The sequence below is a fragment of the Chaetodon trifascialis genome, chromosome 12 (assembly GCF_039877785.1).
Source record: "Chaetodon trifascialis isolate fChaTrf1 chromosome 12, fChaTrf1.hap1, whole genome shotgun sequence".
NCBI classification, from domain to species: Eukaryota; Metazoa; Chordata; class Actinopteri; order Chaetodontiformes; family Chaetodontidae; genus Chaetodon; species Chaetodon trifascialis.
The window spans coordinates 3,099,951-3,117,028 of record NC_092067.1 but is presented as its reverse complement, the minus strand read 5'-3'; the positions used below and the strand labels follow the sequence as shown (position 1 = coordinate 3,117,028).

Sequence of the window (17,078 nt, the reverse complement as noted above, 5' to 3'; positions counted from 1 at the left end):
TTTCAGTTTGATAATATTATATCACACAGCTTACAAATGATATGTATGTTAGAAATTACAGGAGCTGTAGTTCCTCCTTTATAATTCCTTTACTAAAAACACTGTTATCTAAGAATATACAACTTTACAAAATTGCAAAAAGAAATAAAAAGATAAAATTAAGAAAAAATAATCTGGACATACTAAAGGACAAATAGATGAAAAACAATCCATACCTATAACTCCATTGACACCAGAATTCATCCATGAGTATTTAGAAAACAAAAGACCACAACCTAATTTTAGGATTAGTACAAAAAACACCACCCATTCAGTGACGACAAAGAGCTCTGGACTGTTTCATTCAAAAACCTCCTGTCACAACACCAGACCAACTCCAAACAACTGGTCAGCTCTCACCTTATGAACATTACTCCTAAACATCTCTTCAGGATAACACAGAGGCACAAATGCCAAAGATTCCTGGCTATTACAATATGAATGACACATGCAGAGTCTGCATTTCACATTCACTATATATGTGACAGGTGGGAGTCTTCAAAGAGCTGGATGGATCACGCAGGGCAAGGCACAGGGCAGGCAAACCGGCCAACATGGGGAAGGTAAACATCACAGTTCCTAGCACACACTCCCAGGAAGGCAGGGGGATGACAGTTTGCTGCTCAAGTTGATACATGATGGGAAAAATGCTCTTATTGGGAAGCAAACAAGTGCAAACAGGCCCTGAGGTTTTTCTTTTGAAATCTCTATCATCTTTATAAGTCATTACTGTTTTTTAATTAAAAGAGGAAAAAGTGGACTGATGGTGAATTAAAAGCACAAGAATGACCAGAAACAGATCACTTAAGCAGAACAATGTACTGTATGTTTCTTTGTGTTGAACGGGTTTTGCAGCAGATCAATATAAAGTAAAAACAAAAAATGTTTAGAAACAAAACCGTTCAGATTTCCAATTCCCTGTCTAGATCATCTTCTACGAGGACAAGAACTTCTCTGGGTGCCATTTTGAGTGCAGCAATGACTGTGCGGACCTGATGTGCCTGCTGAACCACTGCAACTCTATCCGGGTGGAGAGCGGCAGCTTCATGATCTATGAAAAACCCAACTACAATGGCGACCAGTACTACCTGAACCCAGGGGACTATCCTGACTTCCATCACTGGAACGGTGTCAATGACTCCGTCAGCTCCTGTCACCTCATTCCCATGGTGAGCTACTGTTTCTAGGCTAAGACAAGAGCTAACACCAACCAGGGTATTATTATTAGATACTTTAGTTCGATTATATATTGAGCCATAGCCTATAATTCTATTAATTACTGGATGTTGGTACGATCATGCTGGTTGATTTGATGGAGAATCCCTTTTCTGACAACAATTCACTCTTACAATTCTACATTGAAAACATTGATCACCATTTCATAATAGTGTCAAGAAATTTCACTCACAAACAATTACAAGTCATAAACGTTAACCTCATGGTTAACGTTTATGACTTGGATTCATCCTCTGGGGACTATGAAGGTCTGCACAATAATTTCATCCATCCAAAGCTAGTTCATCTATTTCAGTTTGGACCAACCAACTGACACAACAGTCAGGTCTTTAGCAGAGCTAAAATCAGAACCATTATATCAGCTTTCAAAAAAAAAAATTGCTTAAACTTGGGTGCATGTATGTTAAAATGATTCATTTTCTACTTTGTAGCATTACAACATAATACAACAATACAACATAAGATAATTATATATAGCATCAGTATCATTATAATATGATTGTGACAGTGTGTATTTCATAGAGATTTTCATAGAAATTAGGAAATGACTGAACTACTGAAATCAACACCTTTCAATGATGCATCTTTCAGTGGACAGTTTGTATAAGGTGGCATGTCATCATTATAGCTACAGTATAAATAGCACATGGGACAAAATGTATTATTATCAGAAACGTATAACCATGGCTGGATCTGTTTCTGATTGCTTTACTAACGATCCCCCTCTCCCATTCAAAACCAGGAGCCTGGGTTGTTCAACATACGTCTGTATGAACGAATCGAGTTTGGAGGTCAGGTGATGGACCTGGTGGATGACTGCCCCAGTGTCATGGACCGCTTCCACATAAATGAGATCTTCTCCTGCAATGTGACCAATGGCAACTGGCTCTTCTATGAGCACCCAAACTACCGGGGCAGGATGTACCTGATAAGGCCCGGAGAGTACACAAGGTTCAGTGAGTGGGGAGGCAGAAACGCCAGGGTTGGCTCCATCAAACGCATCATGGACTATTGATCTATTTGGAGGGATCCCACAGCTGCATGGAGGTTTTGGAAAGGCTTCATGCTGAGATAATAGCCTTCAAGACTACCGGAAGTACAAAATAGTGTGCATGAAATTCAGTGACAAAGACTGGTGTTATTATGTGATTTTACATCAAGGATTAAGAAAAATCTCAGTGTACTGAAAAGCTTTTCAAGCATTAATTGGAATAAGAATGGTTGATTCCCTGATATTACGATGGACTCATTGCAGACTTATCACACTCGTCATATATCAAGAGCACACAAAACAATAGCAAAATGTTCTTGGACCTGTTCTTGATCAAACACTCACCATCGTAATAAAGCAATAAAGCAACGGAGTCTTCATAGTCCATTCAGTTATGAGGAGGACCTCAGACATTTGAAAGCAGCATGAATTCTGCATTCTGTAGCCCTGAGAACTTACAATAAAAGTAAGCTTTTGTACAATGTAATGATCTATGATCAGTGAGACATCTATATACCGTAAATCCTTCATATGAAGTAATATTCTATTCTATATCTGATTCTACCTCAGAGATGATTTTGGCCCGTGTCTGTTCCAGATTAAAACAAACAACAACAACAAAAAAATCTCAATATCACTTTAGCTGATAGATTGTACTGATTATCATGTGTCAGCCCTATTAAATATCAATTTAATCTTGCTGATGCTGTGCACTCTATCAGTCTATTGTGCAGTGGCATTTTCTGGGGGGAAATTGTGATGAACATGGAGGAAAGAACAATAACTCATCACAGACCAAGAGTCATCTATACATAAACAGATTTTTCCCACCCACACACCCCCACCCCTGATCCATCATCGCTGTGAGGGATATATTTGAATGACAATACTTTATGCTGTGCAATCACACAGCTGTCCTTTCTTTCTTTTTTTTATAAAGCACAGTGGCTTGGCTCGGGGACAGCATTGACCGGTAATACAGTCTAATGGCAACATAACCATGGGAAAGGTAAAGAGAATTAAATGTTGTGCTTTAACCCACACTTTCTACACACTCGTATTTTACTGAATAATTTGAGTTTCTTTTTCATGTGTCTCTGCTCAACTAGAAATTCATGTGAAATTCAGAAACTATCTTGTGTGCAATGACTGCTTTTGTAGATCATATTTTACGAAGACAGAAACTTCCAAGGGCGCTCCCATGAGTGCAGCAGTGACTGTGCCGACCTTCACTCCTACTTCAACAGATGTAACTCCATTAGGGTGGAGAGTGGTTGCTTCATGATCTATGAGAGGCCCAACTATATGGGCAACCAGTACTACCTGAGGAGAGGAGAGTACTCTGATAACCAGCGTGTGATTGGAATGAACGACTGTGTCAGATCTTGCCGTATGATCCCCCAGGTAGGTCATAAAGACTTTGAGATTTTTAAAGGTTAGGTAAAAATAGCCTGATACTCTGATATATTTTTGCATTCTGTCTTAAATGCCTGTTGTTTTGTAAATCAGTGTTATGTCAGTAGTGAAGTCCCTCATGAGACCCTTAAAAACAACACAAATATCTCTGGATATCAGTGAGATGTATTATTGAACTGGACTCAGTAGCAGAGTTTTCCATCCTGTGGCAGCACCGAGGCTCCTACAAGATGAGGCTCTATGAACGCTCCGATATGTCTGGCCAGATGCATGAGCTGGTGGACGACTGTCCAAATGTCCAGGACCGCCTCAGCATGTCTGACTTCAACTCCTGTAATGTGATTGATGGCCACTGGCTGCTGTACGACCAGCCCAACTACAAGGGCAGAGTGTATTACCTGAGACCCGGAGAGTACAGGAGGTACAGCGACTGGGGAGGCACCAGCCCGAGAGTCGGTTCCCTCAGAAGAATCACAGACACCAACTGAAGTCAAGCTTTGCTAAAATGCATCTTTCAAAGTTAACTGTTTATTTTCCCAATAAACTTTAAGTGCTTAATAAAACATTACTCTGTTCTTCTGTGTATCTGCCAGCTGTAGTTTGTTGCCTCACAACTGGCACTTAGGTCACTAAAAATAATAATTACTACAAAGCTTTATAGTCATTTTGTAAAATACCCTGACCTTCTTCTTCTTCCTGTTGATTGTGACATCAATGCATCCATGGGCTAAACAATATATCCACCATAGCTTCTGGCTAGGTTGTTCACGCTAACTTAATCTCCTCTATGTTTAGGCATACCCTGGCAAACAATGCCAGAGTTGCTGTCTCCTGCTATGTGCCCCTGATGGGATTAGCTGATGTCTATACTGGCAGAATTTATCCATACGATTAGTGTTAAACACAAAACACTACAGAGACAGTTGCAGCACAGACTGTCTGAGACAGGAAACTGCCATGAAAAGGTGACCCGAATGTCACAAACGCAACGATTCTGGACAGACCCAACAACAAATTACAGAATAAAAGATGAATAGCAAAAGATCAGGATGGATCTAGTAAAGCAGGACACTATCTCAGGGGCTATCTTGTAAGTAATACATGGCAAATAGTCTAAAGATGTTTAAATGCACTGCATGAAAACACGTTCAACGGTGATCTCAACCGTAATTTTAACATAAAAGATAAAAATAAATGAAATTAAGATGATGAATGCCATATTGCATGTTTATATATATATATTACAAAAGTCATGCAAATTAGTTTCTGGGAAAAGCATTAAATGCCATAAAATTGACTTTAAATAAGTCAGAGATAAAAGTTTCATGTGTTTGAAGTGTTCCTCAGTTTTTTTTTAAAGTATCTTGTTTTCACAGCAAATGACAATAATCACATTTATTTTATACAACTAAATGACATTAAACTTTTATGTCAAACATCAGCAACAACCTCAGTAATATTTAAACTCATACTACATCACAGGTGTATGTTCATATAAAGGATCAAGGAAACAGAGAGTTTGCTACATATCCTCTGTAGTCCTTGTATTAATAAATGAAATCAAGCTATCACTGGTCTTAATCCTTTTGATATTGGCAAATCTTGATGATATAATATGAGTAATTACTTGTAATTAAACAAACAAGATACAACATCATAAATGAAAATAATACTAGCTCTAGCTGGACCAAAAATTCAGGCCATGTACAGTACATTTTGCACTGTAATATTATAGAGGAAGTCTTCAAAAAGTCAAACATGGCTGTGATACAACAAGGGAATTGTAGTCCATTAAGTCAAAACAAAGACAGTTGAGCAGAAATGCTATACCACACCTCAACCTGGGAGTAAAGGTGGTGTTAGCAAATGAAGGAAAAATTGACACAGGCATCCCAAACACATACAGATAACACACAGTATGTTGTAACAATGTACAAATCCTAATAAAATCTTAATGTTCAATGCAGCATATAGAATGACAGCACAGTATACACTTACTTATTTGCATACAGTGGGGTAGCTCAGGTAGAGCATTAGGGGGAGTGAATGGTTTCCTGCTCTGTTGCGCAACATATTTAATGCGAAAGGGCTGTTCCATATTGTTCTGTAGCCATTGTCCACTGGATGTGTGGATACCATACTAGTCTTTTCCTTTGTCCATGCATGTCAAAACACCAAACTAGTTAATTATTTATCCTTTTTTTTCAAATACAAATCCATATTTCTGACCCAATGTTGTGCTCCAACAAAAAGGTAAACATGTGCCAGTAGCCTTCAATTATAACTATGAGAGAATTTGAATAACAATACTTTGTTTGTCAAGAGGTAGTATAAAAAGCCCTGAAAACATGGGGAATCTCTCCAACGGAGACCATGGGCAAGGTAAGTACTGATTTTCCTCTCTGCTCAAATTAAATGTAACTTTCTACAAAGCTGTTCACTTTGCTGTCAGTATGTTGATATGTTGAACACAGAGCTGATTCCTTATTCTCTTTTTGCTGAAAGTTCACGCTACAGCTCATGACATTTGCACTTTTATTTTCCACCAGATCATCTTTTACGAGGACAAGAACTTCCAGGGTCGAAGCTATGAGTGCAGCAATGACTGCACGGACCTTCACTCATACTTCAGCCGCTGCAACTCCATCAGGGTGGAGAGCGGCTGCTTTATGATCTATGAGCGACCCAACTTCATGGGCCACCAGTACTTCATGAGGAGGGGAGAGTATCCTGACTACCAGAGATGGATGGGCTTCAGTAGCTGTATCCGCTCGTGCCGGATGATCCCAGTGGTAAGTGGGTGGTTTCTGTAAAGACAGAGGAGACAATGAAATTTCAAAGAAGTTTCAGCATAGCTGTAGCTTATAAGTCTGTGTTCATTTCAAAAAGTCAGGATCACCTTAGGCCATATGAGCATATTTTTGTGTTAACAGAATCCATGTTTAGGTTTGATTTGCCAGAAGCTTGTGGTTAGAGAAGACATATCATTTGCTGAAAACTTTTATCTTTTGGTTCCCAGTATCGAGGCTCCTACAGATTGCGTATCTATGAGAAGCCCGACTTCAGTGGTCACATGATGGAGTTCATGGATGACTGTCCCTGTGTGTCTGACCGTTTCCATCACCGCCATGTCTACTCCTGTAATGTTATGAATGGCTACTGGATCTTCTATGAGTACCCCAACTACCGAGGCAGACAGTACTTCCTGAGAACTGGGGAGTACAGGAGGTACCGCGACTGGTGCGCCACCTGTGCCATCGTCGGTTCCTTCAGGAGGGTCACTGAATTTTAGCCATTAAGCGAAAACCTTGCTGTAAATATCAAACACTTTGTTTATTAAAGATGTTGAATTTTTAACCTCTGTTGTGAATGTGTTTTCATTGATCTGTCAAACATTGGCTTTAAAAGGTAAAAAGCTAAGAGTGTAATTGCCTTCAGTAAATAAGCTTTATAAAAGCAATAAAAAGGCTGCCAACACTGTGTGGTTTGCAGATCCTGTACTTACTTACTGTGAACAAGAGGGTAAAAGGCATTCTTTTTTAATTGTACTTCCTTCTTAACTATATAAGGAACAAGAGGAGTAAGCAGCCATAACTGTAGTGCAACTGGTCCAAAGCAAATAACCTACCCATCAACCCATCAATTATTATATAATACTATTGTAATAAACTTATATACTATATACTACAATAAATCCTACAAACACCTTACAGAATTAGCACCATCACAGCAAATGCTGTAACCCAGGCTGTATAGGTAATTAACTTTGCAAATTCCACAAAATTATAGTTTTGGTATTATTTCTGGACTATTAATGGATATCCTTTTACTTTAAAGCAGAGCTGGGATATTGTCATTTGTTTCAGTCATATGCCAAATCAAACATCACAATGAATGTCATGCTCTTGTTAGATGTTAGAATTACAATTGCAAACAGTAATAGGCGTCATATTTATTTAATAACAGCATTAATCTTGTCACCCTCTGCCCTCTGCCAGCCCTGTCTCAGCCTGTGGTACAGGATCCATGACACCAGAACCTGGTTAAAGGAGCGAGTCTAACTTTCAACTCTCCCTCTGTTTGTTCAACACACTCTTAAGCACGCTTACACACACACACACACACACACACACACACACACACACACACACACACACACACACACACACACACACACACACACACACAACTTATCGTTACTAGAGAGAGGGACATATTAGGAGCAGAATTTTCTTTCCAAATTTGAAATGGCCTGTCCTCTACACATTGCAGTCCTGCAGAACACTGGTACTGCAACCCACTACTGTCCACCTGGTGTGAGGAAATTCTTTGGTTTCCTGCTCTGATCCCAAAGCCGTTCATGCAATTGTCAAACTAGAATTGCTGGGGCATGATCCCTAACTGGCTTCCCACTCACAAAAACTGTCAGTTGCTTTGCCGGAATGTGTTCAGAGGGGCACCAGGAGCAGCCCAGTATATTCTAAATATTGTTCATTTGACATTTGCATCAGATGGACATGCTTGTTTCTCAATCATCCTCCAAAAATGACATTCCTGTACCCTGTATTTTAGTAATTACATTACCATGAAACAATGATTATTTCAGATTAATCAGTCCCTTAACATCCCCCTTATATATCAAATATCCTTGCAGAATCAGTGACATATTTCTAATTGCTTCTCAAAATCCATATTTTTTAAAATTATTAAATAGACAGCACTTTTTTTGCCTTTCATTCACCTGTGCACTCATAGCAGGCCCCGAAGGGACAGACCCCTATTGTGTTTTTGCTGATTTCTTCTTCTTCTAATTATTATCTCTTGTCTCATGCTGCTGCTTAAATTTCTGTCAAATTTTCTAGGTGGAATGAGCTAGAACGATGCAACTCAGGCCCATAACAAGAACTAATGTGCAAGTGCTTCCCAAAAAATATGAGCCCAATTCCAAATGGTGGTGCTATAGTTAAGACAAAAAATGCAATAAGGAAAGGCAATGCCCCTCAAATAAATCAGACCCCTTAGTCTGACTTACTTGAAACTGGACACAGTCCAGCTCAATGTGCTCTACACAAAAAGCCTCTCTGACCATAAAAGTTTACATTTTTTGGGAAAACTGTAATATGAATAGAACTTTTGGGGTTTTGAGTCAACACAAAAATCAGTATTCCGGCCCTGAGATACACAATTCTACTATAAATGGTCAATTGATTGAAAAACATGGCTGTCATCAACCAAAAACTTTGCAAGGGCTGGGACTTAGCAAGAAAATGGCCATAACTCATTAACAATTTGCCCAGTTATCATAAATCTTGGAACATATCTTCAAATTGGATTGGGAAAAGGCCTCTGAAAGCATTTGGAGCCTGACCTATAGGGGCCACCACAAAACACGCAAGCATGTTTGCTTCTTCAAACATGTTTGTGACATGTTGCTACATCAAATTCAGAATAAGCAGATATTTGCAAAAATCAATGAAGCTGATGAGGTCGAACATTAAATATAGTGTCTTTGTGCGGTTTTAGTTGAGTATATGTCAGAAAGGATCAGCAAATGGTCACATTCAGTTTTATTTCTGTTTTTGTTTTATATTTGTTTGACACAGTGTTCCAACATGCTAGAGAAGGGTTTGGAACTGTTTCACCACAGATAAATCATGACTTCCTGCACACTGGGGCCGCACTGTGCGGCTGGTGCCCTTTTTATTTTTTTTCACCTCTGCCCCACAGACAGGCAGACATGAAGAAAGCTGCAGTGCAAACTTCAAATGAATGAAAATTATGTGGAAATGTGATGGAAATATAGGGTTGCTTTGTTTTTCTGTTCAGATCTGAAGAGTGTTACAGTCGCATTGGCGCTGAACATGATTTAGGCTATTCACTGTTTCCACTACACAGAAGCCAAGAACAGCCGTGCTTGCAATTATTTTTCTAATGCCAAGATTAATTATTTCAGAATCTTGAGAAAATGACCTTTGCTACATGATGAGATAATCAACACTTAATCAAAAGAAAACAAAAGGGTGTTTCCTCTTATTAATCATGATGTTTACCAGAGACCAGATCTGCCATGCCAGCATGCATAGATGGAGTCTTGACAACTGTAGCAAGTAATTTAAGCATAACATGTTGGAGTGATTAGAATCTATTATTGATCAATCTATCAGAAGTTAACCTGCTAAAAAATTTTGGACTTACTAGTCTCATGGCTTTAACAATATCTAACTCCTAATAGGCTTTATTTGAACTGCTGCTGGCTGAAAAAGAGAAAACTTGTTTTCGTGATTACATAATCATTTTGCCAGCTATGATAAATTAACATGTTATCATAAGAAGTCAGGCTTTATTAATTCAAGTTAAGTTATTATTTCAGTTCTTGTTAATGAACAGTTCAGCTCATTAACAAGCAAGATATAAAAAACAGAGCTCCTTCATCACACCCTACTTGCTGAACTCCTTCAAACACCTTGTTATTTTCCTTATTTATCATTTACAAATAAATGAGTTGACTTGTTTTAAAAGCACTAAGCCTTAGTATTACTCACTCATTTTTATAGATTATTACTCCTACTGTACATAATTAGCATAAACTCACCAATCACAATTCTCAAAATCAATTTCAAAATCAAATTCAAAAATCAGCAATCACCAATTCAAAAACACATTCATCAGCCTTTTTTTTTAAATGAGTAAATTCTTTCAAGCAGAGTTTAATACAACTCTTAAACAATTTATAGTATAGCTAATGTTTTTCTTTTTCATTCAATGCTGTTTTGATGAGTTTTTTCAAGTAACCTGCATTAGTTTGAATAAGGTGGAATGAATATTACAAAATAGCAATTATTCCCAGATTAATACCTATGGCACTATCTCATGGGAGCTCATTTTAAAGTAAATCAGCATTAGTAAACTGATTGAAATGAGAATTTTCCTTTTAAATGTAGTTAATTTTCATTAGCTTGCATGAAACAATGTTTTTTATTCACAAAATGGGATTTGTTATCAGTGGGGGAAACTGTTGTAAAAATGCAAAAATGCAAAGTCAGTATATTTTAATTCTTTATACGAACTAAATATTTGTTATAGTTCTGGGTTTCTCAAGCGTTTGTTAGAGATGTGGCCCAATGTCATGTTCTTTCCATCAGTCACGATCAGACCATATGCGGAGAACCTTCTGACTGACAATAGAACACACACAAAGCTTATGCTTATAATAGACAATGCAGATGACTGCTGCCAGAAATGTATGGAGAAGCATTGTTACACATTTATAGGCCCTGTTCAGCAAAAATCATACTGCTAATTCATCAGCTTTGCACATTTGAATAACAACGCATTGTGGCCCCTGGGGTTTTGTATAAAAAGGCCCTGGAGTCATGAAGTTGGCAGAGCAAGTTGAACCATCCACTGGGAACAACCTAAACCACCATCATGGGCAAGGTAATGGGATATTTACTTATGTGTGTTTGCCCATATCTTCAAAATAATAGCTTTTACACAGAAAAATCAATCAAAATTTTACAGTTAGCACTGATATAAATCCAGATCTTTCCTCTGGTCTCTGTTTCAGATCGTCTTCTATGAGGAGAGGAACTTCCAGGGTCGCTCCTATGAGTGCATGAGCGACTGCTCTGACCTGTCCTCCTACCTGAGCAGGTGCCAGTCCTGCAGGGTGGAGAGCGGCTGCTTCATGGTGTATGAGCGCCCTAACTACATGGGCATGCAGTTCTTCCTGAGGAGAGGAGAGTACCATGACATGCAACGCATGATGAGCATGGGAATGACTTTCGACTCCATCAGATCCTGCAGAATGATCCCTTATGTAAGAAACCTACTGTCTACATCCCTTTGGTTTTTAGAAATCTAAATTTGCGTCATGTTTAGTTTTGTGGTTGTGTGGTAAAATCCATACTTACATTTTCCCTGTATTGAATTACAGCACAGAGGTCCATTCAGGATGAGGATCTATGAGAGGGAGAACTTTGGTGGTCAGATGAATGAGCTGATGGACGACTGTGACAACATCATGGACCGCTACCGTATGTCCGACTGCATGTCCTGCAACGTGATGGACGGCCACTGGCTGATGTACGAGCAGCCCCACTACAGAGGCAGGATGATGTACCTGAGGCCTGGAGAGTACAGGAGCTTCAGGGACATGGGCATGAGTGGCATGAGGTTCATGAGCATGAGGCGTATCACTGATATGTGCTAGACTTCTGTATTTGACTTGAGTAAATAAAAAGGATGTGTAATTCATAACATCATTTGTACAGCACTTGCTTCTTTTGTGTGGTTTGTCCTTAGCTGTTAAAATATCTGAACTAAATCCCATTACCAAAATTCTACACACATGATAGCTGCTTAAAAATGTCTAAATCTAATTCAATAGTATTTTCTTCATCCTGTAAAGATCATTTATTGAGACCAGGTTCTAAATTTTTTGTATATTATTACAATACAACTAATTTTGTCTGCTGTTTTTGGAATTAGTCTTTGTTATATTTAGCCAACCTCATCCCTCATACCATTTCAATCAAACATCATCATCATCATCATTGGATTTCATCAAAAGAACTCAAAAAACAACTAATGCAAAATGACTGTATGATTAAGAAAGCAGTTTTGTAGAGAGAGTGTCTGGTCGGATGTTGTAATTTCAGAGATCCATCCAGCTATGAAACATGTTCGGATTTGCATATCGCTATTGAGCCAACATGACTCAGCAAATAAGGGTCACAGACAGATGGAATATACCATCTTTGCAATAGACACCCATTGCAACACTTCTGTAATTTTGTAGGCCTCAGCGGTAGTGTTACACTAGATTCTGTTATAGTCATATTTATACATGTATATAATAGTTTATACCATTTAAGTAAAAGCTGGAAAGAAAATAACTAACATTTTTGCATTCAGCATGAGCTAAGCTGATACAGTTAGCTATTGCCCAACATATTATTTTATTCAATCAGAAATCATTTTTTCAGCCTGGTCTCACCAAATGGCTTGTGAATAACACACCAAGCATTTTGCTTGTCATTTTTGGTGTTGATGTCATAGAGAAAAAAACGTCAGTTGACATAGTGAAACGACAGAAAGAGAAAGTCCGCATATGGAGGAGGATGGGGTGAATGGATAGGTGAAACAAACACAGGACTTTTCAGGAGATTCAGGAGATCATGTTCATGTCCTGTGTGAAACTAAAAGCCAATGTTGTTTTAACTTAGGTCTGTAAAATAACTTGCAAAACATATCTAACCTATGTCATGTTTATATTGTAAGTTACATCAGGCACACAAGTTAACTTACTGAAACAAAAAGCATGATATTATCCCCGGGCACTCTGGCTTCCTCCCACAGACCAAAAACATGTTCATTAGGTTAATTGGTGACTCTAAAATTGCCCCTAGGTGTGAGTGTGAGTGTGAATGGTTGTCTGTATATGTTGCCCTGCGATCGGCTGGCGACTGGTTCAGGGTGTACCCCGCCTCTCGCCTGTTGGCAGCTGGGATAGGCTCCAGCCCCCCCACAACCCCGATAGGGATAGGTGGTATAGAAAATGGATGGATGGGTGGATGGATGGATGGGTGGATGGATGGATGGATGGGTGGATATTATCCTTAACCTAACCAACTAGTTTTCTTTATTACTGTTGTCATGACAATGAGAGTCACCTGATTATGAAGATCAATGTCAGTCACCTGATTTCTTGCATGTCCAAAAATCATAAAATGCGGATGGTGTTAAATGTTAAACTTAAAATGTATGACATGACATATAAAATGGTTTTATAAGTGACATGCCGGGTAACTGAGTTTTATACATGTCCATATCTAAAAAGGTTTTTTATATGCTATAAGATACATAAATGTGTGAAATAAGCAGTCAGTGCCATAGCTGGGCATTTCTGCCCTGGGACTGCAGTATTTAGACAGCCTGGGTTTCATGTGTCCCATACCAAAGGAACCAATCACACCAATTTACAGTGTAGGACCTGTCTGCTTGGTAGGCAAATTGCCAGTTTCCTGTCTGATGTACAGGTGTACAGTTGCAGACTTTTGGTGCAGGTGATAGTGTTGAAGCCTTTTCTCCCTGTGTGTATATGTATTTAGTGTCCCTGTGGGTGGTGGTGTTCTGTCTTGTGGTGTATATGTAAATGTTTTCTTCTTTCTTTTCTTTTCATCCTCTCCTGTGTACAGTGCGCAGTGTACTGTAGCTGCCGCTGGGGTCCATTACAGTATGCGCACAGCTGGGTCAAGCCTGGTGAGCTGCATATGGTGTAGAGCTGCAGCTGCTGGCAGGATCATTAGGAACAATAAGCAACATGGACGTTACAACTGACCAGCGGAGCAGCAACCAGCAACAGTGCAGCCATCCCTGGTGTGTTTCTTCGGCTTTGCCACATGCAGGGAAGTCCCCTCTATTCAACTGACTATTAACTTCCTCCATTCCACTGACTCTCAGCCCCTTTTCCACTGACTTTACCTGGCTCTGCCTTGTTTTAACATTTTATTTATCTATTACCATTTAGAATAAAGACTATTTTCTTACAAATATTCAGCCGCTAGTTGGTCAATCCGAACTAAGTGATCTTTTACAGCTACATCTTCTTCTGTGTGGAGAATGCTGTACCCACAAGGACTGGATTACCCCTGATTTAAAAGCTTTCCTCAAGGAAAAAACAAAATAACAGGGTCTTTAGGTCAGGAAATAAAGAGGAGCTGAAGAATATACTCAGGGAGCTGAGGAGGAGAATCAGGGATGGAAAAACAGCTACAGAAGGGAGATGGAGGATGAGATGGTGCAGAACAACATCAGTGGAGTCTGGAGGGACCTTAAAACCATCTATGGCTATACGGAACCCAACTCCCAGCATATAGGGAACCAAAAGTGGGTGAATGACCTGAATGTTTTTCATCAGTAGAATTGAACTTTCCTGCTGCAACCCCCATCATCTGCAGCCCCTGTGTACTGTTCCACCCAAACCAAACCATCCTTTTGACAACATTAAGCTTACTGCCACCGTGCACATCCACAGCATCAATCCAAGAGAGGAAAGAACTCAGGAGGATCAAAGCAAGAGGGGCTGTGAGTTGACATGGCATCAACATCGACTTCTCAAGTCCTGTGCAGACCAGTTGCATGGGATAACTGAACTTTTACCCTGAACGTGAAGCTGCATGGTACCTGTGCCAAAGACCACGTACCTCAAGGACCTCAACAGCTACAGGCCGATAGCATTGGCATCACACCTGATAAAGACCCTGGAGAGGCTGGCCCTTGTCCATCTCCGCCCCCTGGTGAGCTCATCAATGCACCTGCTACAGTTCGCCTATCAATCTGTCACTGGGGTGGAAGACGCTGTTGTCCTCTTACATAGATCTCTCTCTCTCACCTGGAAAAACCTGGCAGCACCACTTATTGAGTTCTCCAGTTCCTCCAATATCATACAGCCCATGCTGCTGAGTGACAGGTTGGATCATGGAGTACCTCACCAACTGACCACAGTAAGTGAGGATACAGGACTGTAAGTCTTGCATGGCTGTCCGGTCCGGTTGTACTTTGTTGTGTGAGTTCAGATTGTAAACATATTATTGTACTGATTACTTGGAGCAGTTTCTGTTTACAGTCTGACAGCTGCAGGAAGGAATGACCTGCGATACCGCTCCTTCACACACTTTGGATGTATCATCCTGTCACTGATGGAGCTCCTCAGTGCAGTGAGTGTGTGTTGGAGGGGTTGGGACTCATTGTCTGTCATGGAGGACAGCTTGGCTGTCATCCTCCTCTCCCCCACCTCCTCCACCTGTTCCAGAGGGCATCCCAGGACAGAGCTGGCCTTTCTGATGAGTTTGTCCAGCCTCTTCCTGTCAGCTGCTGTGATGCTGCTCCCCCAGCAGACTACACCATAGAACAAGGCAGAGGCCACATAGAAGGTCTTCAGGAGTGCCCCCAGCCCCCTAAAAGACCTCAGCCTCCTGAGCAGATAGAGTCTGCTCTGTCCTTTTTTATAAAGTGCAGTGGTGTTATGCAGTCTCATTAAACCTCTGACACCAAAACATCCACCGACTGGCCATTTATAATCCAATAATGCACAGTTTTTGACATATACATTCATCACTCACAGTCACTCTCAACATAATCATACCATAATCATTTGCACATTGCAGATTTCATTGTATATCATTTCGATTGCCTCAGCACTCTTTGTATGTATTGTTTATTGTTTATTTAGCCTTTTTTGCAGTACTTCTTACTTATTCATCTTTTTTGTCCTCTTTGAGCTGTATGTCCTTTTTCCTATGCAAGTACATTGAGTGCAATATTTAAACTACAGTCAAATTCCTTATATGTATGTATTCCACACATACTTGGCCAATAAGAACAATTCTGATTCTGATATTTACAAAAATCAATTTATGAAGTAAAACATTAAACGTACTGTCTTTGTATATATTTCAGTTGAGTATATGTAAAAAAGGATTAGAAAATGATCACGTTGTGTTTTATTTATGTTTTACACAGCGTCCTAACTTTGAACCAAGGTTGCAAGTACATACTGTATTTCAGCAAAAACACAACACATATTTAACTTGTGGCAAGATAAGAAGGTCATCGATTAATAATAATTTCGATATATTTTTGTGCACTCAACGATCATCCACATTTAAAAAAGATGATCATGATAATGTAATTCAAGACCGGTTACACAACTGCCTGAGTCTATTACTGAATGAAACTTTTATGGTCAGAAAACTTACCATTAAAATGGATAAATCTACTAAGAGTACCCGGAGAGAACCCACGCATGCATGGGAAGAACATGCAAACTTCACACAGAATATCTTTCCCCATTTATTCAAAATCTATTATTGCACAGATGTGAAATATATCACCTGTACTGATTTAGTACATTTAACTTACTGCTTCACAGTTGAACCATGGTACAATAAGGCATGTTGTCTGCCTTGTACAGGCTCAGCCAATAAAATTATCAATAGTGTTACAGGCATGACCAAAATGTTATTGCGTGGAAAATGATGACCTTTGTTTAAAATCACATCGCATGAAGAAAAAAAAAGTGCCAAACAGGTCAACTTAACAATCCTGCTCTTACTGACTCACTGACTTACTGAATACAAAGAGAGGCCACTGTGTGCCATGGAGGATTCAAGCAGTCAATCTACCTCAAAGTATGCCTTTAGTTGAAGGTCACACCTATTTATTCAAATGAATGCTGTGTTTTTTATTGATATTGACATATATGTGTTGGCTTTTTTACATCAAGTAAATGATGAGACAGAAAATCAGTATCCATGCTGTCTGAACAAATAACTTTTTTGTGCACTGGTACCAAAAAGCATTCTTTGTTGTGTATTTGGTACATCTAATTGGT

The 17,078-nt window shown here is 39.4% G+C and overlaps 4 protein-coding genes across 7 annotated transcripts; all 4 read left to right on the top strand.

Moving 5' to 3' along the window:
• The first annotated feature begins 593 nt into the window (after window positions 1-593).
• Window positions 594-2,290, top strand: LOC139340725 (gamma-crystallin S-1-like). 2 transcript variants are annotated; one of them, XM_070976655.1, is made up of 3 exons: window positions 594-602; window positions 966-1,208; window positions 2,021-2,290. In XM_070976655.1, exons 1-3 carry the CDS (start codon window positions 594-596, stop codon window positions 2,288-2,290), a joined length of 522 nt encoding a protein of 173 aa, XP_070832756.1. The 2 variants fall into 2 exon arrangements, with proteins under 2 accessions (XP_070832756.1, XP_070832755.1); XM_070976654.1 differs by having other exon boundaries at window positions 2,018-2,290.
• Window positions 2,291-3,263: 973 nt separating this feature from the next.
• LOC139340726 (gamma-crystallin M2-like) lies at window positions 3,264-4,170 on the top strand. 2 transcript variants are annotated; one of them, XM_070976657.1, is made up of 3 exons: window positions 3,264-3,275; window positions 3,428-3,670; window positions 3,895-4,170. In XM_070976657.1, the coding sequence occupies exons 1-3, from the start codon at window positions 3,267-3,269 to the stop codon at window positions 4,168-4,170; spliced, it is 528 nt and encodes a 175-aa protein (XP_070832758.1). In that variant the 5' UTR covers window positions 3,264-3,266. The 2 variants fall into 2 exon arrangements, with proteins under 2 accessions (XP_070832758.1, XP_070832757.1); XM_070976656.1 differs by having other exon boundaries at window positions 3,267-3,275; window positions 3,428-3,674; window positions 3,902-4,170.
• A 1,873-nt stretch (window positions 4,171-6,043) lies between these two features.
• On the top strand, window positions 6,044-6,974 carry LOC139340047 (gamma-crystallin M2). 2 transcript variants are annotated; one of them, XM_070975630.1, is made up of 3 exons: window positions 6,044-6,064; window positions 6,232-6,474; window positions 6,702-6,974. In XM_070975630.1, the coding sequence occupies exons 1-3, from the start codon at window positions 6,056-6,058 to the stop codon at window positions 6,972-6,974; spliced, it is 525 nt and encodes a 174-aa protein (XP_070831731.1). In that variant the 5' UTR covers window positions 6,044-6,055. The 2 variants fall into 2 exon arrangements, with proteins under 2 accessions (XP_070831731.1, XP_070831730.1); XM_070975629.1 differs by having other exon boundaries at window positions 6,056-6,064; window positions 6,232-6,471.
• Window positions 6,975-11,110: 4,136 nt separating this feature from the next.
• On the top strand, window positions 11,111-11,894 carry LOC139340046 (gamma-crystallin M1). Its single transcript, XM_070975628.1, has 3 exons — window positions 11,111-11,119; window positions 11,250-11,501; window positions 11,619-11,894. The coding sequence occupies exons 1-3, from the start codon at window positions 11,111-11,113 to the stop codon at window positions 11,892-11,894; spliced, it is 537 nt and encodes a 178-aa protein (XP_070831729.1).
• Window positions 11,895-17,078: the final 5,184 nt, after the last annotated feature.